At 43.9% G+C, this 22,517-nt stretch overlaps 1 protein-coding gene across 1 annotated transcript; it reads right to left on the reverse strand.

Moving 5' to 3' along the window:
- Positions 1 to 1,386: 1,386 nt before the first annotated feature.
- On the reverse strand, positions 1,387 to 21,929 carry Ly96 (lymphocyte antigen 96). Its single transcript, XM_060385813.1, has 5 exons — positions 21,691 to 21,929; positions 18,266 to 18,355; positions 14,144 to 14,272; positions 5,111 to 5,163; positions 1,387 to 1,524 (listed from the first exon to the last, which is right to left on the reverse strand). The coding sequence occupies exons 1-5, from the start codon at positions 21,812 to 21,814 to the stop codon at positions 1,426 to 1,428; spliced, it is 495 nt and encodes a 164-aa protein (XP_060241796.1). The 5' UTR covers positions 21,815 to 21,929; the 3' UTR covers positions 1,387 to 1,425.
- Positions 21,930 to 22,517: the final 588 nt, after the last annotated feature.

The raw sequence follows: 22,517 nt of genomic DNA on the forward strand, positions 1-22,517 counted from the left end.
AGAAATGACCTCAGGGGACCACTTCAGAGAGATAGCTCAACTTTACTTGGGGAGAACAAGGGCTATATACCCCTTGGAAAGTTGGGGGGGTCTCCCAGGACAGGTGTATATAATTGGTTGGAACTTAGCACTTCAAGGATGCTTGATTTGCATTTGGCAGCACAATCCTATCATAGGACCAGGAACACAGAACCTAATTATCCTATAGACACAGGGAGGGGAGAGCTAGCAGGGAACTGTGCCAAAGGCCACATATCAGATGTGGTTAGGGGCATCTATGCCTAAAGACACTCTCCAGATGAAGTCAGGCAGAGAATAGGACGCCCTGCTGGGGGTGGGGGTGTACACTCCATCCAGCTAGCGCCTCGCTCAGAAAGGCTATCTGAACTGGGAGGACCGCAACCTCAAACAGCAGGGTCCTTCCAGCAAGCTCCTGTCAGTATCAGGACTAGCTGTCCCTCCAGTTTGCCTTTCAAGTAGACAAAGAGATCCAGCTGTTTGTGGCTACTGTCGGGGAGGGTGTCTCGCTGACCTTGAAAGAAACACCCTTCCCCGGATTAGCTCGTCCTCATTGGTGAACTCAGCTTGCTTACGTAAACCAGCCAATCCAGAGCCACCACCTCCTTTACAGGGATCTCGTACTCTAATCACTAATACCCTCACCCCTGAGAGGAGCCTCGGAGCCCGGAGCCCGCTGAAGTTATTCAAACTGTCAGAGAAACACTCTCTTCCCCAGGCGTCTCGTTCCTTCCCTCAGAACACAAAATAAATGTTCCTTCCGTTACCCAGGGTGTGGTTCTGAGCAGTACCTCATGCTACCTGTTTCTAGGGATCGATCAGTATAAAATTCTTCCTCCTTGATATTATACCTGTCTATTCATATTTCCCAATACCTGCTTAAAATAGGTACAAAATCTTTAAAATACAAGCAATACTTCTGATTTGTAATCTCAGTAACATAACAGGCTAAGGCAGAAAGGTAAGGAAGTCAAGACCATCTTGAGTTACACAATGAGAACCTGACTCAAAAAAGAAGAAAAAGGAGGGGGGAAAGAAGGAGCAAACAGAGAAGAAAGAGGAGGAGAAGCATCAGGAGGAGGCGTAACAGCAGGAGAAAGAGTAAGAGAAGGAACAGGAGGAGCAGCAGGAGGAGGGGGAGGAGGGGGAGCAGCAGGAGGAGGAGGAGAAGGAAGAGGAATAGCAGCAGCCACCATTGGACAGCAAGGGGCACACCTTAATTCCATCACTTGGGAGACAGAGGCAGGCAGATCTGAGTTCCAGGCCAGTCTACATGGTAAGTTCCAAGACAGCCAGAGCTACACACATATGCACACACTAAAGTAAATAATAAATGTGAACATTTTAAAAAGAAAAACAGAACACAGCTTTTGAAAAATAAAAAAAAATACATATTCTTCATTTATTCTAATTGACGTTATAGCGGTGAATGATGGTAAAATTCAAGCAGAATAGTCTTTCTTCATTATCCCCTACAATGGCTTCTGCAATACATCTGTATTGGCCCTAAAATGAGGAAAAATAAAGACAAGCAAAACAAAATGTTAGGTGTCATTATTTCAAAGGCCTCTGTAAGCACATGTGTCTCTTCTTTTTGTTTTGTCTGAGAAAGGGTCTCACTATAAAGCCCTCAATGTCCTGGAACTCGTTATGTAGACCAGGCTGGCTTCGAACATACGGAGAGCCATCTGCTTCTGCCTCCTAAGTGTTGGGATTGAAGGCATGATGCTGGCAGGAACGTTTTTCTTTTCAGTAGAGAGCCTAGAAATTGAATTGGTTGTGTTCTTACGGCGAGAGGGTTCAAACCCAGGGCTTCATGCTTGCCTGTCAAGCACTCAAACACAAAGCTAATTCCCAAGCCCAATTTCATTTTCTTAGTTTCCCAGTAAGATGAAAACCTATGTTCTTCTGGAGGATGGGGTGGGGTGTGAGCATGCCACATAATTCAGGTAGAGGGCAGAGGACAACTGAGAGGAGTCAAGTGTCTCCTGACATGAGTCCCAGCAATAGAACTCACTTCATCTTAGAAGTAAGCACCTGCATGCACAAACATCTTACTGGTCTCTGCGTGCATTTTAATTCAGTGAGTAGAGAATCCATTTCCTAATTAGAAAACAGGTTTGTTTCTTTCTTTGTTTGTTTTTTTCAAGACAGGGTTTCTCTGTGTAGCCTTGGCTGTCCTGGACTTGATTTGTAGACCAGGGTGGCCTCGAACGCACAGCCATCTGCCTGCCTCTGCCTCCCTGAGTGCTTGGATTAAAGGTGTGTGCCACCATGCCCAGCAAAAAATGGGGATTTTTATAATCTCTTTAAAATAGCTTATAAGGGTCCCAGGGATGGCTCAGAGGGGAAGGGCACTCTCTACATAAGCATGGGTTCCTCAGTTCAAATCCCCAAAATCTACTTAAAAGCTCAGCCAACTGCATATCTATTGTACCCCCACCGCACCCTACCCCAGCACCACAAAGTGCAGAAAAGAAAGTGCTGGGGCTCGCCATGAGCCTAGCTGCCTAGCTACAGACTCAGTAAAAAAAACCATCTCTTGGCTGGATGGTGGTGGTGAACGCCTTTAATCCCAGCACTCAGGAGGCAGAGACAGGTGAATCTCTGAGTTCAAGGCCAGCTTGGTCTACAGAGCTAGTTCCCCAGGACAGCCAGGGCTACCCGGAAAACAAAAACAAAAAAGAAAGAAACCCTGTCTCAAAGGACTAAGACTGGGTGTGATAGAGCAAGACACCAAATATTCTCTTCTGTGCATGGGTCTGCACACACACATTGCATACATCTCACACAAGTGAATAAAATTAATTAAAATTTTTTTATTTTGTTTTTTTCAAGACAGGGTTTCTCTGTAGAGCCCTGGCTGTCCTGGAATTCTTTCTGTAGACCAGGCTGGGCTTGAACTCAGAAATCGACCTGCTTCTGCCTCCAGAATGCTGCGATCAAAGCCATTCACCACACCCAGCAATTTAAAAATTTGTTAATTCACCAGAGGTGAAAGCCAAAAGTAATATCATCACCAAACATGGATGGTGCCCACAAACTTGTCACCTCAGGAATCAGAAAGTTTAGGCAGGAGAATTATCACGACTTCAAGGCTAGTCTCAAACATAGTGAGACCCTTTCTCAAAAAAAAAAAAAAAGCCTGTAATTTATGAGAGTTTTAAAAAATATTTGTTTAAAGGGAATAAAGTGTAATTAATAAAAAATAATAATAATAAAAAGAAAAAGAAAAAAAAACATATGCTGAGACTCATAGCCAAACTTTGGGTAGAGTGCAGGGAATCCTATAAAAGAAGGGGGAGACAGAAAGACCTGGAGGGGACAGGAACTCCACAAAGAGAGTAACAGAACCAAAAAATCTGGGCCCAGGGGTCTTTTCTGAGACAGATACTCCAACCAAGGACCATGCATCGAGATAACCTAGAACTCCTGCTCAGATGTAGCTCATGGAAGCTCAGTCTCCAAGTGGGTTCCCTAGTAAGGAGAACAGGGGCTGTCTCTGACATGAAATGATTGGCCTGCTCTTTGATCACCTCCCACTGAGGGTGAAGCAGCCTCACTAGGCCACAGAGGAAGACAATGCAGCCAGTCCTGAAGAGACCAGACAGGCTAGGGTCAGAGGCAAGGGGAGGACCTCTCCTATCAGTGGACTTGGGAAGGGGTATGGGAGGAGATGAGGGCAGGAGGGTGGGATTGGAAGGGAATAAGAGAAGGAGCTACAGCTGGGATACAAAGTGAATAAACTGTAATTAGTAAAAATAAATTAATTTTAAAAAGAAAAAATGTTTAATTTTATTTTATGCATATGAGTATTTTGCCTGCATATATGGATGTATCCTGTGTGTATTCAGTGACGCAGGCACCAAAACAAGGGCATCAGATCCCCTGGATCTGTAGTTACAGTTGTGGTCCACTGTGTGGGTGCTGGTAATGAACTTGGGTTCTCTTAGAAAGCAGGGGCTGGAGAGATGGCTCAGAGCCCTGGCTGTTCCTTCAGATGGACCCAGGTTCAAATCCCAGCACCCACATGACAGCTCACCACTGTAACTGCAGCTCCAGGAGCTCCGCACCTTCACATGGATATACATGCATGCAAACACCAATATACATAAACAAACAAACAAACAAACAAATAAAATTTTAAAGAGAAAGCAGTAAAAGATAACCACTGGGCTATCTCTCTAGTCCTTTAAGTTATGCGATTTTTATTCTAAACCATTATGCAATGTAGTAGCATAACACATGATTGGTGTATTAACTATTCATGTGTTAACTATTAACTAATGAGGTTGACTTATCCATGGTGCTTAGCCAATACATTCATATGGAGACTATCAGTGATTTAGTGATGAGCATTTTTGTTACTTTAGGTATATATGTTAAAGGGAAACAATGACAAGAGAAAGAACTATCTTATAGGTGATTCATGCTCTACAGTAGAAAAAAAATAGCAAAACACTTAAAACAAAAAACTCTTGACTATCCTGAACTATGCCCAATCTCTATTGAATAGCTATTCTTAAAAGTGGTGAATTGCCTTTTTCAAATTCTGGGCACATGTGGTAGTTTGAATAAGAACAACCCCCACAGACTCATAGGAGCTGTGGCCTGGTTGGGATGGGTAGGGCTTTGTTGGAGGAAGTATGTTACTTTGGGGCGGGCTTTGAAGTTTCAGATGCTCAAGCCAGGCTCAGCGTCACTCTCTCTCTTCCTGCTCTACCAATCTTGGCTCCTTCTCCAGGACCAGGTCTTTTTGTGTGCTGCTGTGCTTCCGCATGATGATAATGAACTAAAAGCCTGGACCGTAAGGCAGCCCCAAATGTTAAATGTTTTCCTTTGTAAGTGTGTCCATGGTCATGGTGTCTCTCCACAGAAACCCTGACTAAGATAACATGTTACTGCAAAAGATTAAGAAAGCACAAAATATTTCTTAGGAAATATTATTAATATATAAATATACTTTAGAAGATAGTACTCACATGTAAATATTAATAAATAAATAATAAATTAAATCCATACATTAAATAAATAAAAATAAATGATAAATAATAAAATTAATAAACAAAATAGTATTAATATATAAGCATACCTTAGGAAATAGTATTCCCTTAAAGGAAAATGGTACTGTTGTACTCACAGTCTCTGAAAACAAAACACAAACATTATTAGTAATTTCAGGAGATTTTTTTTAAATATAAAATGTACTTGTATGTAGTGTCCTTACTAATATCAGAAGCATTTCTAAGGAAAAATGTAGAGAAGTGACCCTTATACCCTCCCCTCTAACCTCTTATAAACATCTTCTGTCCCTGAAACTCAGACACACCTTTCCCTTTCCATCCAAGTTTTTAAGACACATCAGTTTCAGTGAACTGATGAAAAGATGCATCAAATCAGCATATATATATATATGCTTAACTTTTAGAGATATAACTGCATCCATAGCTGGATGTGACAGATGAGAATTTCCCTAAAGTCAGGAGAAATGTTCCTTGTTGCTTTGTTTCATTTCTCTTTTTGGCAACATGGAAGGTTGAGCCTGGGGCCTCATGCATGCCTGGTACAATACCATCTGAGCTATATCCCCCACGAGAAGGTTCCAACAGCCAGGATAACTGCACTCCTTCCAATCACACTGCCAAAAAGCCTGAGAACTCAGCTGCTGTTTGAATAAGCAGCCATGAGACCAGCCCTACACGAGCCAAGAAGCACAGACGCAGATAAGCAGGAATGGCCAGACAACAAAATAGTGAACTTGGAGTTGAGGCAAGGTCAGAAAGGCATAAATGTTTAAATGTCAAACAGAAGAAACCATGTGCTTTAAAAATCAAAAGGGTGTGTGTGTGTGTGTGTGTGTGTGTGTGTGTGTGTGCCCTGCGCAGGTGCACAGCACGGCACAAAAGTGGGGTCATAACACAACTTGTGGTAGTTACCTCTATCTCACATGTGGTCCCAGAGTGGAACGCAAGGCATCAGGCTCTGCCAAGCAGCAAGCAGCGCTACCTAAGGAACCATCTCTCTGACTTAATTGTTTTTGCCTAGTTTTGTTTTCACGCTGGATCTTACCATGTAGCCCAATCTGGCCTTGAATTCTCTGTGACATAAGGCATGACGACCATAACTGGCTGGGGTGTCTCTTGACCTTCAGTAAAATTTTATTTTTATAATGAATAAATAAATGAAATACATTTGGGTTATATTGTTAGGTTTTTCACTAAAGACCATTGTGAATTTTTTTTAATTTTTATTTTTTATATTAATTACAGTTTATTCACTTTTTATCCCAGCCCCCTTCCCTCATTCCCTCCCAATCCCACCCTCCTCCCTCATCTCCTCCCATGCCCCTCTCCAAGTCCACTGATAGGGGAGGTCCTCCTCTCCTTCCATCTGACCCTAGCCTATCAGGTCTCATCAGGACTGGCAGCATTGTCTTCCTCTGTGGCCTGGTAAGGCTGCTCCCCTATCAGAGAGAGGTGGTCAAAGAGCCAGCCACTGAGTTCATGTCAGAGGCAGTCCCTGTTCCCCTTACTAGGAACCCACTTGGAACTGCCATGGGCTACATCCGAGCAGGGGTTCTAGGTTATATCCTATATATTGAAAGACTCCACCCAGTGGTATATCAAAGCAATGCTGAGACTCACAGCCAAACTTTGGGCAGAGTGCAGGGATGGGGGAGATAGTAAGACCTGGAGGGGACAGGAGCTCCACAAGGAGAGCAACCGAACCAAAAAATCTGGACCATTGTAAATTTTAAAAATTTAGGATTTACTTATTTAATTTCTATGTGTATGCGTGTTTGGCCCACATGTATGTAAGTGTGTCTTTGAGCATGCCTGGTGCCAACAGAGTCCACAAGACAACATCCGACTCCTGGATCAGGTGGGTTGGGTGCAGAACCCTGGTCCTCATTGCTCTTAGCTGTTTCTCCAGCCCCTTAATTTAAAATTTTAATAACAGTTCAAAGAATATTAACTGGAAGCTCACTCTGTACCAGGGAATAAGGAGACAATGGCTCGCACGTAATTGTCCCTTCCCGAGAAGAGTTAATTTATTCAGAACACAACTATGTATAGAAACACAATGCGCGACGGGAGCTGGCTGTGCTGGTACATACCTTTGCTTCCCAGCACTTGGGAGCAGAGGCGGGTGGATCTCCATAGATTCGAGGCCAGGTTAGTCTACCTATCCAGCTCCAGACCCGGAAGGGCTACGTAGTAAGACCCTGTCTGAAAATGAGGGCGGGGGGGGGGAGGCACTGAGAAAGACACAGAGAAGATAAAGGCATTGCAGAGTGGTAGGAAGTCCGACAGACCTGGGCATCTCCTCCCCCCCACCCCCGTATTCCTGTCCGAGGGTTGCTGTGTGCTGCACCTCCATATATTATCTTTTTTAAGGAGGAGGTTGTCTCCCATGTGGTCCTCACTGAACAGTACCGCGGGGCTGCCAGCTCCAGTGAGATGGGCATGGCCACACCCCGCCCCTGACACTACAGAGCATCCATCCCCGATTCTGACCCTCCTCCCTGCACCCAGAAACCCCCAGAGGCAGAAGGTGACAGGTGACAATATATGAAAACGAGAAGGGGAGCGTCGCGCAGGTCTCCAAGTGCCAGCAGAGCAGACACTGGGAAACAAGGAACCCACCCAACCCAGAAGGTGCCACACAGCATCCTCTCATGGGGTTTCGCTTATAAAACACGCTCTGGGAAAATTATGAGAAATTTCAGAGTGCAATGACAGACCACTAGGCTCCAACCATAAGACCCTTCGGAGCACAGGGTCTCCTTGGGAAGCCAACGGTAGCATATTTGTAGAGGAAAGGAGAGAGGAAACGGCTGAGACCTGGGGGTTTGAGAAGAAAATCGGGAGGGACGGCTAGATGTTTGTTCTGGGGATGCTGCACAGTCAGGCAAAAGTTTCAGCCTCTCCTGCTGGCTAGGCCTCTTTCTTAAAGGTCTGTCTGTCCCAGAGAGAGCCTGTTCTGGTCAGTTGTCCCTTTCTGTTTTGATGGGGGATTAGCTAGATAGAAGCCTGTGAGTACAATGAAGAATCCAGAAAAGATCCAAGCTGGGCCAGAGAAAAGAAAGACAGAAGCCCTTCTCTGGTCCCTTTCTACTCTTCCAAAAAATGTCTACACAGACTACCCATGGTCCCAGACCAGCTCTCTTGGCAGCACTGCAGGTAGCAGGACCCAAGTGTCAGATGGTGAGACAAACTGAATAACATCTCAGATGTGTGGCATTTTAATTCCAAGAGACAATAAGCTTAACCTTATCCAGAGCAAGGTGTCCGTGAATCAAATTAAGATGAGGTCACTGAGGTGGGCCCAAAAGCTCATAGGTTTATGTCCTTATTTTAAAAGGGGGTGGGGACAGGAATCTGGATGATGAAACAGTCTAAAAGAAGACAATACGAAGAGATAAGAAGAAAATGGCTAGCAGGGCTTGGTGGCACAGGTCTGTAATCCCAGCACTCAGGAAGCGGAGGCAGGCGGGTCTCTGTGAGCTTGAGGTCAGCATGGTCTGCAAAAAGTCCAGGACAGCCAGGACTACACAGAAGAGAAATCCTGTCTCAAAAAAAACATCAATAAAAAAAGAAAGAAACAGGAGGGGGATGGCTACCTGTGAAATAGGAAGCACCTAAGGCCACTAGAAGCAGAGGGTGGCCTGGAATAGATCCCCGCCCAGGAGCCTTCGGAGGGGACAGGACCCTGCTGATTCTGACAGCAGACCCTGTCCTCTCAATCTCTATTATTCTAAGCCACCAATTATTTGCAGCATCCTTGCACCCAAGCTACCAGTAACAAGGCTAGAAGATTTATCGAGCTTAAGATGCCTTGAAGCAGACATTTATTCATGCATAAATGTGTTTTTTAAAAGAACAAGACAAGGTGTAAAACAGTGGTAAGATTGTGAGTAATTTTTATTTTATTTTTCACTTGCCACATTTTCTAAACATCACATGCTAAAGGTTTAACAACAAAAAAGGAAAGTTACTTTTAAAAATATACACACAGAACTCGAAAATTTGAATCTCTGACTTCTGGGGTCTCCTGATACAGAAATGATGATGATGATGATGATGATGATGCTTTATTCAAGATTTATTTTTTGTGCATTGACGTTTTGGCTGCATGTATGTCTGTATGAGGGTACCATATCCCTGGAGCTGGAGTTACATACAGTTGTGAGCTGCCATGCGGTACTGGGAATTGAACCCAGGTCTTCTAAATGAGTAGCCAATGCTCTCAACCACTAAGCCATCTCCCTACTCTCCCACATCTTAAACCAGAATGTCACAAGTTCTGGGCCCACATACACAGATGCCAGATGGACATGTTTACGTGAGTGTTCCAAAATAATCTTGAGCTCAACACGCCCGAACCAGAGCTCCTTATATTTCTCTTTTAAAATCTGTCCCTTCTTAGATACATATCAACCTCGAATAATACTCTTTGAGAAGTCCAACAACCAGTTCTCAAGAGCTTCTTGGTTTTACCTGATCTCCAACTGCCACAGCAAGTGTTTTCGTATGCCCTGCCACTTCATTTCAGTCTCCCTGTATGCTCTTCCACATCCTCGTCTCCGGGCCCAAGGATGCCATGTCTTAATCCTCATTGGTCTCCCATATGACGTCCTGGCTAGTCTTCCTTCAGTGCAGGTGCCTGCCCCAGCCACTTCCTCCCATAAGGACACTGCTTGTTTACAAAAATGGGAATCTCAGTGGGTCATCACTTCCTATGTACCATAGGACACAGGCCCACATTCTGGGTGTAACTCACAGCCTCACCTCACTCCCTCCGTCAGCTCTTCTACAGCAAATCCTCACAAGCATATTCTACTCCAAAATGAAGAGAAGAGGGGAGCAGAAACCACCCTCCAGGTGTGGCCAGATGAACTTGCATCTGCCATTCCCTCTCCTCAGAATGTTCTTCTTCCTCACCCTCTAATGTTCTCAAGTTGATCACACTAATACGATAAAACACTGAAGACTTGTGTCTTCCCTTCACAAGTATTAGACAACTACATAGATAAAACTAATAGTTGATAATTCTATTCATATTTTATGGCCTTCCTCTGTAAATTTTGTCTTTTCTAGGACAGAGTGACTTTTTAAAGAAGGATCCTTGACCATCCAACTTCACATCCACAGGACCAAAATCATGGCCGCCTCAAATATGTTCAACAAATTTTTTTTATCCTCCTCTAGCCTCCTCAGATACCAAGCATGCCCATGTTACACAGACATGCAGTATACAGAATGCATGTAAGCAAGCACCCAGACACATAAATTATATCTTAACAAAAAAAAAAAAAAGAAGAAGAAGAAGAAGAAGAAGAAATGTACAACTTAAAAAAGCAATAACAACAGTAATGGAAAGGAAGACGTTTTCTTTAAGGTAAAATTTTGGCCCGGTGGGAGGACTATGCTCTGAGTCAGGTGGACACAGATGGCAGCTGACTCCTTACCAAACAGACCGCCAGTTTCCCTAACTGCAGAATGGCAGGACTGTAAAATCGGAACTGGAAGATGATTTCTACTCTGAGGACGAGAGTGGGCTTCTGCAGGCATGTGAGTTTCGCTGCCCCCACCATCTTACCATTGAGGAAAATGAGACTGAGATACGGATCACCTCTCTAATACTGCCAGCTCCCACTACACAGAGAATTCCAGGACAGCCAAGGATTCCTAGAAAGACCCAGTATCAAAACAACACCAACAAAAAAAAGTCTTCGGCTTTATTTTTAAAGTTATAATGTTGGGTGCTAACACAGATGGATTAGACAGACTACTGTAATACTTCTTAAGGTGGCATGAGATACAAGTTTGTTTGAAAAGCAGCTTGGGCTATACAGATAAAAACTGGAGATATGTTCCAACTATTTAACCCAGAAATCTCTGGAAGTCATCTATAACTCATTCTTCCAAGCATAGGATTATTCAAGTCTAAAATGTCAGAGGAACCGTATGTGGAAATATATTCATGACGTTAGGGTTTAAATATCAAACGTCCCCACACAGGTTCATGTGTTTACACACTTGGTGCCCAGTTGGTGATGGTTTCAGGAGGTAGCTGGACCTAGCTGCAGCATCCCTTTGGGGACAGGCCTCTGGTTTTACATCCCTACCCCCACTTCGTCTCTCACTCTGCTTCCTGATGTGAGCCAGCACTTGCTGGCACTCTCCTGCTGCCAAACCTCTTCAGCATGATGGAATGTACCCTCAGCTCCTGAGCCAAAACAAGCTTTTCTTCTTTCTCTTTTTCAATACGGGTTATAAGTGTTTTGCCTGCATGCATATACACACACCACATGCTTGAATGGTGTCCAAGGAAGTCAAAAGAGGGTGTTGAATCCCCTGGAACCCGAATTGCAGAGAGATGTGAGCTGCCATGTGGGTGCTGGGACTTGAACTTTAGTGCTCCAAAAGGGCTAGCAGTGTAGGTGCTCTTATCCACTCTCCATCTCTCCAGCCACTTCCTTTCTTCTCTTTTTTTATTTTTTAAAATTTTACTGATTTATGAGTGCTCAATCTGCATGCATACCTGCATGCCAGAAGAGGGCATCAGATCATATTATAGATGATTGTGAACCACGATGTGGTTGTTAGGAATTGAACTCAGGGCCTCCTGGAAGAGCAAACAGTGCTCTTAGCCACTGAGCCATCTCTCCATCCCCACCTTTCTTCTATCACATTGCTTTTTGTCAGGTATTTGGTTATAACAACGACAAAAGTAGCTAATTCAATTCTTCATCATAGTAAAAACAGTAGAAGAAAATCAAATATTGAGTAAATACAGAGCATATCTACTGTCTTAGTTTGGTTTCTGGTGCTGTGATAAACACTATGGCCAAAAACAGCAGAAGAGGAGAGGGGGAGGGAGAGGGAGAAGGGGAGAGAGAAGGGAGAGAAAGAAGGGGAGGGGGAGGGGCAGGGAACGAGGAAGAGGAAGAAGGGAAGAGAGGGGAGGGGAGGGGAGGCGAGGATAGGAGACCACGCAGATCAAAATGCAGAGAACAAGTAGCTATGTAGTTCACAGCCCTTTCTGGTGCAATTACTACACAACTTCTGCACAACTTAAGCTCAGGGATTACAGTGGAAGACGGGGCAAGAGGACTATAAGAATGAGAGGAACAGGAAGTTTGCTGTGAGATTACAACTCCTAGAAACGTCAGAGAAACTGCACCCATTAAGCCTTACCATGACTGCCTAAATATGACCTGAACAAGGACAACACCAGCACCAATGCTAACACGGAAGGGATAAAGCTTGTGAGATCTCAATCCAAGATGAACTACAGGCAACTAAGGAATACTTGAGAATTCCATAGACACCCCAGGGAAAAGCCACCAATTGGTTGTCCAGCCGCGAGTGAACAGCTCTGAAGTCAAAAACATGCAGGTTACACTCTACATACTGAGCAGGCTGTGTTTATATACTTAGGAATATACGACGTGTGTGTGCGCGTGCATGTGTGTGTCCCATAACAAGAACAGCAACAAAAACAGAAGCCATGAATCTGAGAGAGAGTGAGGTGAGGAGATGCATAGGAAAGGTTGGAGTAAGAAAAAGAAAGAAAATAGTATAATTCTAACTTGAAAAAAGAAAAGGGTTTGAAAGGGCAGGAAATGAAGACCACCATTACCCTGAAAGCAAGCTAGTGAACAGCATGCGCGCGCACGCACACACACGCACACACACACACACCATAGTCTCTGCTTCATCTCTGTCCCATTTTCCAGCCTTGAGTTCCTGTCGTAGGTGCCCTCAGGGTTGGGTTGTAAGCTGAAAGCTCACATTTCTCTTCTCAAAGTAGTTTTGGTTGGTGCTTTGACACAGAAAGCAAACTGGGACAAACCTGCCCCAGTAAAATAAGTATTGAAAACCTCTGAAATGGCTGTGCTGAGGGACACCAAATAGATACTTTATAAAACAGTCCTCCACAAATCAAGAAATATTTTGTGAAAACTTTCACTCTTATTCTAATCTTTTGTTTTTCACGCCATGAATGTAATATAAAAATAAATGTGAAATACTGCCTAGAAAAACAAATACGCACAAATAAAAAATACAAGAAGAAAATATTCCAAACTGTTTTTTAGAAATATGAATTTATCACTATTTTATTGTATTATTTTCAATTTTGCTAACATAACAGTATGGTATTTATCAACTGAAACTTCTAAATACTTAAGGCAAAAAAGTATGTTTGGACTAAGTGACTTTAAGTTCCCAAATTCTGAAGTTTACTATTCTGTTAACAGTCCCAAGGCTGAGAGGACTAAATAAATAGATCAGTGGTAGAGAACTAGCCAAGATCCTCATTGCATTCTACAAGGCAGGCCATCCCACCAAAAATATATATATATCGAGACATGGTAACACATGCCTTTCATTCCAGCACTTTGCAAGCAGAGGCAGGCATGTGAGTTCCAGGACAGCCAGAGCTACACAGAAAGACCATGTCTGAAAAATATCAACAACAACAATAACAACAAAAAAAGGGGGAGATGGTGGCCTGAAGATTAGGAAGTTCAAAGCCACCCCTGACTACAAAGAGTTTGATGCCAGCCAGGCATGGTGGCACATGTCTGCATTCAGGGAGACAGAGGCCAGCCGGGTCTACAAAGTGAGTCAAGGACAGCCAAGGCTACCCAGGGAAACACTGTCTCGAACCTCCCCTCCCCCCAAAAAAGTTTGGTGCCATCCAGGACTAAAATGGCATTCTTACTCAAAACGCCAATAATAATCGTAATTATATGAACAATTCCCGGACTCAAATAAAGAAGAGATGTCATTAAAGAAACCAATACTAATGCAGAGCAAAATCAGGCAAGTGCTTAGGGAAAGCCATGTATGTGATGTTGAGAAAAAGACATCTATAGCCAAGAGCATCTGAAAAGGCGAAAATGTGATGTTTCTCCAAATGCATCCATGCTGCTCCATCTTAGCCACAACATGGGAACACAACTGTAAAATAGTCATGCTTCAACAAGTAAGACTTTGGAGGAAACCCAAGCTCTACTGTCCATAAAGAAGTGTCATGACTGCAGTGTTTCCTTGTCCTCCCAGCCTCACAGAGAATGATGGTCTGTTCTGTATAGTAGGAGTCAAATACTTACCCCCCTTCAGAGCTCTGCAGAAAGAGTAATCATCATCATATCCATGGCAAATAACTTCCTTGCGGTTTGGCACCTCAAAAGAGTTGACTTTGATGGAGAGGTTGAAATATAACTTTTTTAAGTCTCTCCCTTAGAAAGAAAAAAAAAATCCCATTAAACCCCTCCAGCAAAGTGTTCTTCTGTACCGAGTATATATTGTGCTCCTGGTGTGTGCCTTGTGCTTTTTTTTTTCCTACATTGCTTTATTTGATCATCATGGCTATCTATTCCAAAGATAAAACTAAAGTTCTAAGAAGGCAACTTTCAGCAAAATTGAATGTTCCACAGTCAAAGTCCAGTTTAGTTCCTTCTTGGGCTCTGTCTTTCAGAGAATTCAAAGTGCTGACATTGTTATTATTATTATTATTATTATTATTATTATTGTGTTGTGGTGATGATGGTGGTGGTTGTTGTTGTTATTACTATTATTATTAGGGACTGGATATACGTTTTTTTAAGGGGAAAGGTTTCCTCTGAAAGTGAGATCACTCACTGCGTGACTCATCACATGCTAACACCGGAGGATGAGGCACACCAGAGTCTGGAAACAAAAACAACAAAATGGCAGAGCCTTAACTAGGTCAAAATTTCTACTGTTGCTTTTACTTGTGGTCAAGAAAGTAGAACAAATAGAGTTGAATCATCCTTTGCTCCGCTGCCACGAAGGCTTCCGGCTGTCATTTCACCTGTCTAAGTTATCCTTAGATTTGTTGATTCTGCTCTACTGATGGATTCTGGCAGGGGAGGGCACGTATTATCCAAGGCTTTACCACTGAGCTGCTCCCTAGCCCGTGACCTGAACTTAGTTCTACTTCATAGAACCTCTAGACCCTTCTCCCTGATCCTCTTTAGCGATGCCACTACCATCCTTTTTCAATTGTTCATAACCTCTGATTCTTCCCAATGAGTGAATGAATGCAGAATCAGTGTATCAAAGTAAAAAATTCAACAATAGTCAGGGAAACTAACAGTTTTATTTAGTATTCCCAAGCTCACTTGCTCTCTCTCTCTTGCTCTCTCTTTCTCTCTCTCTGAGACTGAGACAGGCCTGAACCCCCACCCCCAAAAGTCATCAGTCCCAGGAACCAGGAACAAAACCATAAAATCCCCTACCCAAGGAATAGCCTAGAAATAACCAGGAAAATGGGAAGCTATCTTATCTCAGTGTGGGGTGTCTGTGCTGAGCAGCCTTATCTTCAGGAATGCAGCCCACCAACCCCCTGGATGTTAGCCAGTCAGGAGTTGACCCTTTTAACTTTCCTGGCCCCCACCAGTTTGGGCCGGTTTGAACGAGTTTAGAAACCTCCCCCAACTCCTAATCAAGCCCTTGCTATCTCTTGCTTTTGACTTGCGGTAATCACAGTAAAGATGACCTAACTGTCCCCGAAATGCCCCTGTGCACCTTTGTCTAGGGTCGCCATTCTGCCTGGATGGTGGCCCCGGCATACTGGTCTTCTGCAGAATAAACGCCTTTCTTTTTTTTTTTTTTTTTTTTTGCTTGCATGCTACTTGAGTCTACGGTTGTTCTTTCAGTGTGTTCTGGACCCTAACAGTCTCACTATGTGACTTTGGCTGTCCTGGCACTCATTGAAGATGACGCTGGTCTTGAACTCACAGAGCTCCACCTTCCTCTCTGCCTCAGTGCTAGAATTAAAGGTACCACCATACCCAGCTTCATTCTCAAGTTCTCAGCTTCCTTTTTTTCTTATATACTGGAGTTCTACAATCTGAGAAAGAGGGAATGTTTCTTTAAGCTTATCTGCATGGTACTGCACTTAGTGAGACAGGTGTAATCTCAGCACTTGGGAAGCAGAGACAGAAAAATTGTCACAAGAACAAGGCCAATTTGGGCTATGTAGTAAATTGTTTGTTTGTTTAGTTTGGTTTTTCAAGACAGGGTTTCTCTGTGTATTACAGCCCTGGATGTCCTGGAACTCTCTCTGTAGACCAGGCCGGCCTAGAACTCACAGAGATCTGCCTGCCTCTGCCTCTCAGGTGCGAGGATTAAAGGCGTGCACCACCATACCTGGCTTGTAGTAATTACACCCTGACTCATAAAGCAAAAGATAAGAGAAAAGCATCACTACCCCCAACAACAAAATATTGTTATTAGGAGCAAAAGGGATGAGTCAGTGGTTAAGAGTGCTCTTCCAAAGACCCAAGTTCAGTTCCCAGCATTCATACTGGACTGCTCACACCCACCCATCTGTAACTCCAGTTCCACAGAATCTAATGCTATGCTCTGACCTCCACAGGCACCTACACATATGGCAAACACATACAAAGATATATACACATATACATAAATAATAAAAATATCTTTTCTAAAAGCTTTTTATTTACATGATGGCACTCTGTAAGGTATAAAACATGCTCCAAGTCTATACTGAGAATGGAGACCACAGTATTAAAGATTAGAATTCATTTCCTGGGATCCAGATGTGGTGACTCATGACTTTAAAAACAGCACTCATAAGGCTGTGGATCTCAGTGATTTCAAGGCCAGCCTGGTCTACAAAGCAAGTCCTGGACAGCCAGAGCTTTTGATACACATAGAACCCTGTCTTGAAAAATAAAACAAAACAACAACAACAACACAAAAAAAAAGCATTCATTTCCCGAACCCGAGGACTCAGAGGAAGCAAGCAGGATTGACTGGCTTCTGGGAAAGGACAAAATACAAAAAAGTTTGTATTTTCACAGAACTACCAGCACTGGCCCTTACCTGCTGAGAAGTAATGGAACAGAGAGGGAGAGCAAGATAGAACCAAAGCAAACACACTGTCTACTCTCATCCCATCACCACTATATCTGTTCTAGAAAGATCCTCCCTTCCTCAGGCTGGAGAGAGAACTGAAGGCATCACACCTGCTAGGCTTCATTCCCCAAAGATGTCATCTTTAAGAATAAGGGGTCCTGGGGCTGGAGAGATGGCTCAGCAGTTAACAGCACTTTGCCACTCCTGCAGAGACCCAGGGCAGATTCCCAGCACTCACACAGTCATTCATAACTATCAGTAAGTCCGGTTCCAGGGAATTCAATGCTTCCTTGTGACCTCCTCAGGTACCAGGCAGGCATGTGGTACACACACACACACGCACACACACACACACACACACACACACACACACACAGACAACACACACACATAAAATAAAAGAAGTAAATCTGAAAATAAAGTATTATAAAAAAAAAAAAAAGACTAAAAGGTCCTGGGACTGGAAAGATGGCTCAGTGTTAACAGTGCTAACTGCTCTTAAGACAACTAGGGTTGAGTTCCCAGAACCTGTACCAGGAAGCTTGTAACATCCTGTAACTCCAGTTTAAAAACAGCCAAGACCATCTTTTACCCTCTTCAGGCACTCGCCCTCACATGAGCTCATGCATGTGCTCTGCAACACACACACACACACACACACTTAAATGCAGGCATGGGGGAGGGAGAAAGAGAAGGAGATGGGAAATAAAAATAATAATTAAAAAATCTGGCTCACAACCAGATTTCCAGTTCCACACACCAGTTTTCCAATGAAACTCAATATTTCTCACCATCTGAATAGCTAATGGTTGACAAAGGCCACCCATTATTAGAAGGCTGAAGTTCTTCCATTTCTACCCCACGTTCTTGGAAAACCCTCCATCCGACTCTGAGTTGGTCTTGAATACAGTAAAAATGACAGAGTGCCACTTCCTTGATCAAGCCGTTTAGCACTCTCTCATCTTGTTATTTCTTGCCATCGTTGATGAAGCAAGAAAAATGGTAATAAGGTCCACGTAGCCAATACCCAGAATCCAGAAACTGAATACTGCCAAGAAGCAGATGACCTTACAAGTAGTTCTTTCCATAGCAGACCCCCAACCTGGTCAAAATCTTGATTCTAGCTTTATGAGGGATCCTGAATGACAGGGGTATGGCGTGCCCAGACTACGACCCCACAAAGGCAATAGATATGTGTAGACTAAGAGTATGGAAACATATAAAATAGCAGTACATAACAAACACAAGTATCTTTGGAGCAGAATTATTCTGGTTGAATTTTTAGAGCCCTTTGGCTGATTACAAAAATGAGAGTTTGTACTTACTCGGAATGAACTTGATATGCAAAAATCCACTGGTACCCTTCAGTGTTATACAGGGTTCAGCACTAACTGAAAAAGGGAATTTCATGTCATCTAAAAGAAGTAAGGAAAATGTTAGTACATCATTATAAACAACATTCAATAAAGGTAGCATTCTGAATATCAGCCCCAAAAGGTGTTTTGTGTGTGTGTGTTAAAATTATATAATGAGAACAACTGAAGATTGTAAACATCTCTCTCTTCAGAAGAGTGACAGCCGAAGCGTAAGTCGAATGAGGACCTAGGTTTATCCCCTCAAGTACAAAGTCCATGTGTGAAAGCAGAAAGTAGTAAAAGGACTCCAGTACCTGCAGACACACAAACTGTACTCACCAGCATTACTACAGAGATTCAGGACACCCTCTCTTTAGAGTCCCTTATCCCAGGACAACCACACAATTAGGAAGTGGCTTCCCGACTTCCAGCTTCACCTACGTGCCTGCTACCCTAGCATTTCCAACCCAGCTCCCCAAAAGACTGAATTCCAGGCTGTTCATCTTGAGGTTCTAATAGTCTGGCACAACCTAGCTACACAAGAAAGACCAAAAACAGTAGGCTGAGCTGACAGACAGTACATCCTGGTTCTTCCCTTCACTCAGCATGTACAAAGATGGAAACTCCCAACCCCCAGCTTTTCCATGAACATGAATTTTAAGGCTAGTCTGGGCTAGCCTGCACTACAGATTGAGTCCTAGGTCAGATTGGGTTACAGTAAAACCGTGCTCAAAAAACAAACAAGGAGCTGGAGAGATGGCTCAGAGGTTAGGAGCACTGGCTGCTCTTCCAGAAGTCCTGAGTTCAATTCCCAGCAACCACGTGGTGGCTCACAACCATCTATATTGGGATCAGATATGCTCTTTTGGTGTGCATGAAAACAGAGCACTGAATACACAAAATAAATACCTAAATCTTTTAAAAATCAAACAAACAACAAAAATGCCCCACTCCTTAATGCTATCACAGTGACAAATAGATTTTGACATGAGTTTGGCAGAGAATATGCAACCATAGCGCTTCTTCAGCAAGCCAAGGAGAATCTAAATGTGCCAAAATCTTGATTTTGGATTCCAGATCAGTCCAAAACAAATGTTTCTTGCTTAAGCGTGCTCCCCCACCTCACCCTCGCTAGTGATTTGTTAAGACAAGCCAAAATAACTATGCCTGCCCAGATAAGAATCTCTCTTCTCTTTCTTGGAAATGTCCTCACAGTCAGGACAGACTTAGCCATCACTGTCGCCAACACTCGAATACCGATTCTAGAGAAACCAATGCTTTCATGGGTAGGTGTGGACTTGGTATAGACATGGAAAGTGTGTGCTTTCCGTAGAGAGGACTCTCGAGGCTGAGGACTGACATTGCTATTCTGGCAACCTGCAGGGTTGTAAGGTAGAGAGCCCTTGTTGCTTTCTTCCAGCCTCGTGTCAGGGGGTTCCAGGGAAGGTCCACAAGATTTATCAGTGTTCCAGAACAAAGGGTCAGGTGCAACCTCAGAAAGCCTCATCAAAAGACAAAGGAAGCCAGGTGTGGTAGCCTATGCTTTTAGTCCCAGCACTCGGGTGGCAGAGACAGGCAAGGTGTCTGTGAGTTTGAGGCCAGCCTATTCTACATACCAAGTTCCAGGACAGCCAGGGCTACATAGAGAGACTCTATCTCAAAAAAAGAACCAACCAAAGCCAACGGAAGCTAATTGGTTAATAAAAGAGTAAAGCTGAATAATATTAATTATATGTTACTAATTAGGCATATCACCATGCAGTACCAAAAGACGTAGACTAGGGATTACACAGGGCTCGGTGGTTAAGAGCACTGTCAGAGGATCAAGATTCACTTCCCAGCACCGTATCAGGCAGCTCAAAGCAGCCTGTAGCTAGGGTTCCAGAGAATCCAATGCCCTCTTCCGCCTTCTGAGGGTACCAGCATACACACATATATACACCTAGGAACACACCCACATACAGGAAAATAAATAAGCTGATAAAGTAGGGGGCTGAAAAGGAGAGGAAAACAGAGGTCAGCAGAATGGGGACCTTCCTAATGCCCTAGAGGTGAATAGATACTAGCCCTAGTCAGAGTGTTTCACAAGTCAGTCCCCCAAAATAACCCACTGGAAAATGCTGTGATTACGGAGGCTTCTTTACCACCGAACTACGGGAGTTCTCATAGTGCATTGATAAAGTCCCTGCTCCGATTTTAGATGATTAGGCTTCGATCCAGCTGTTCAAAGAACTGGCATTTTGGAAGGCATCACCTTCCAGCCATGCCGATACTGATAGAGGGGGCAGAAAATGGACAACCTACCAAGCAATCAACAGAAAGAGAAAAACAAATGGAACCAACTATCCAGCCCAGTGCTAGGTCTTCAGATCCCAGACATCCATTAATAAGAAGGTATAGAGTGGCCACAGCCTTAGCTATGATCCAATAGTGCCAGAGTTTAGCAAACTGAAAAATATCTGCAGTTCCAGCACCTGAGAGGTTGAGGCAACGGGAGCAGGAATTTGAGGCCAGCATAGCCTGCATAATAAGTTCCAGTCAGCCTGTTACAGAATAAGGCCCTTTCTCAAAAATAAGCAAATAACTCGAGGCAAGGGCAGGTGGATCTCTGTGAGTTCCAGGCCAGTCTGGTCTATAGAGCAAGTTCTCGGCCAGCCAGCACGGCCACCCCGTCTGAAAAAGTCATAATAAAGTAAGGTGGGTGTGGTGACACATGCCTTTACTCCCAGGAGGTGGAGACAGGCAGGTATCTGTGATTTCCTGGCCAGTCTGATCTATAAAGTGAGTTTCAGGCCAACCACGGCTACGTAGGGAGATTCCGTCTCAAAACAGATTTTGATATAGGGTAATAATAATAATTATCCAAAATCATTATTACTCTGAACTCTAAAATCACTTTTTTTTTACAAGTTTAAAAAAAAAAAGTGAGGCAGTACTTTGCCCAAGGTCACCCAGCTGGTGAGGAGGAGAGATGCTTTCAAGAGCCCTCTAGGACCAGTAGTGGGAGCAGAAAACCGTACCAGGAAGCAGCTAGGGTTCTACCTTTTCAGGAAGAACCGGTCTGTGTTTGGGCTGGGACTCGGGAGCCAACAGTTCCATTAGAACTGAAACGGAGTGGAAAGAGCCGACCACAGAAACTCAGGGAGGTAAAAACAAACAATTCAGGTACGGGGTGGAGGGGAGGGATGTGAGGGTTGAGAGGGGGGAGAAAATCCGCACCCGGAATTGGTCTGCATTGCTCCACCTCCCACCCCACCTTCACCCCCACCCCCGCCCCACCTCCTCCCCTAGGCTGGGACAGCCGAGGCTTTCCCGCCAGTGTCCAGCTTCGGGCGCTGTGAAAACTTTCTCTTAAAATAGCCGGCGCCGCAGTTCTCTGTGGCCGAGTCACTCACCACAGTAACTGTAGGAAAAGGTTGCGTCGGAGGAGTTGCAGATCCACTGTATCTCCTCAGGTTCAGCAAACGCGGGAGAAAGCAGCGTAGAAAAGAGAATAAACGGCAACATGAGTACACACATCCGACACTTTAAGCAAGGAAGATCATCGGACTCCTCGGTAAGGAGGAAAGACTTAACTTAGTCACCAGTCATGTGATTTCAAAGGTCCCATCCAACTGTTTCCTCTTTTTATTTTATGTGACTGTTTGTGCGTTTGTTTTCATATGTGTGCACTTCCTGCAAGGCAAGAGAGAGAAAAAAAAAATGACCTAGAACACACTGTTCCTGAACACTTAATGTAGATGAAAGTAACTAGCACTTTAAAACAGCAAGTTTTCAATGACAGCAACTGCCCCACAGGAAACCCTGTCTTAAAAGAAAGTCCACTGGTCGTAGTGGCGCACGTCTTTAAACTCAGCACTTGGCAGGCGTTTCTCTGTGAGTTCGAGGACAGCCAGAGTTACATAGGGCCTCTGTAGAGAAAGAAAGTCTGCCGATCTCTTAAGAGGATATGCACTACTTTTTATGTACATGCTATTGTCTCCCACAAGCTCGTCATACAAAGGTTTCTCCTGGCCTAGAAAGCTTCATCTAGCTAGCTAAGCTGACTGGTCTCTCTCTCTCTCTCGACTCAGAAACAGATTCAACCACAAAATAGACAGGCTAGATGACACCCCCACGCAGGGACGCCAGCTGTAATTCCCAGCGGGGACCTTACCCCGTTGAGAATACCTTCAAAGGGGGTTGAGCTTGAGGCAGCGGTGTTGAGGTGGGGTAGCTCTTT

The sequence above is a fragment of the Meriones unguiculatus genome, chromosome 6 (genome assembly GCF_030254825.1).
Source record: "Meriones unguiculatus strain TT.TT164.6M chromosome 6, Bangor_MerUng_6.1, whole genome shotgun sequence".
Classification (NCBI taxonomy): domain Eukaryota; kingdom Metazoa; phylum Chordata; class Mammalia; order Rodentia; family Muridae; genus Meriones; species Meriones unguiculatus.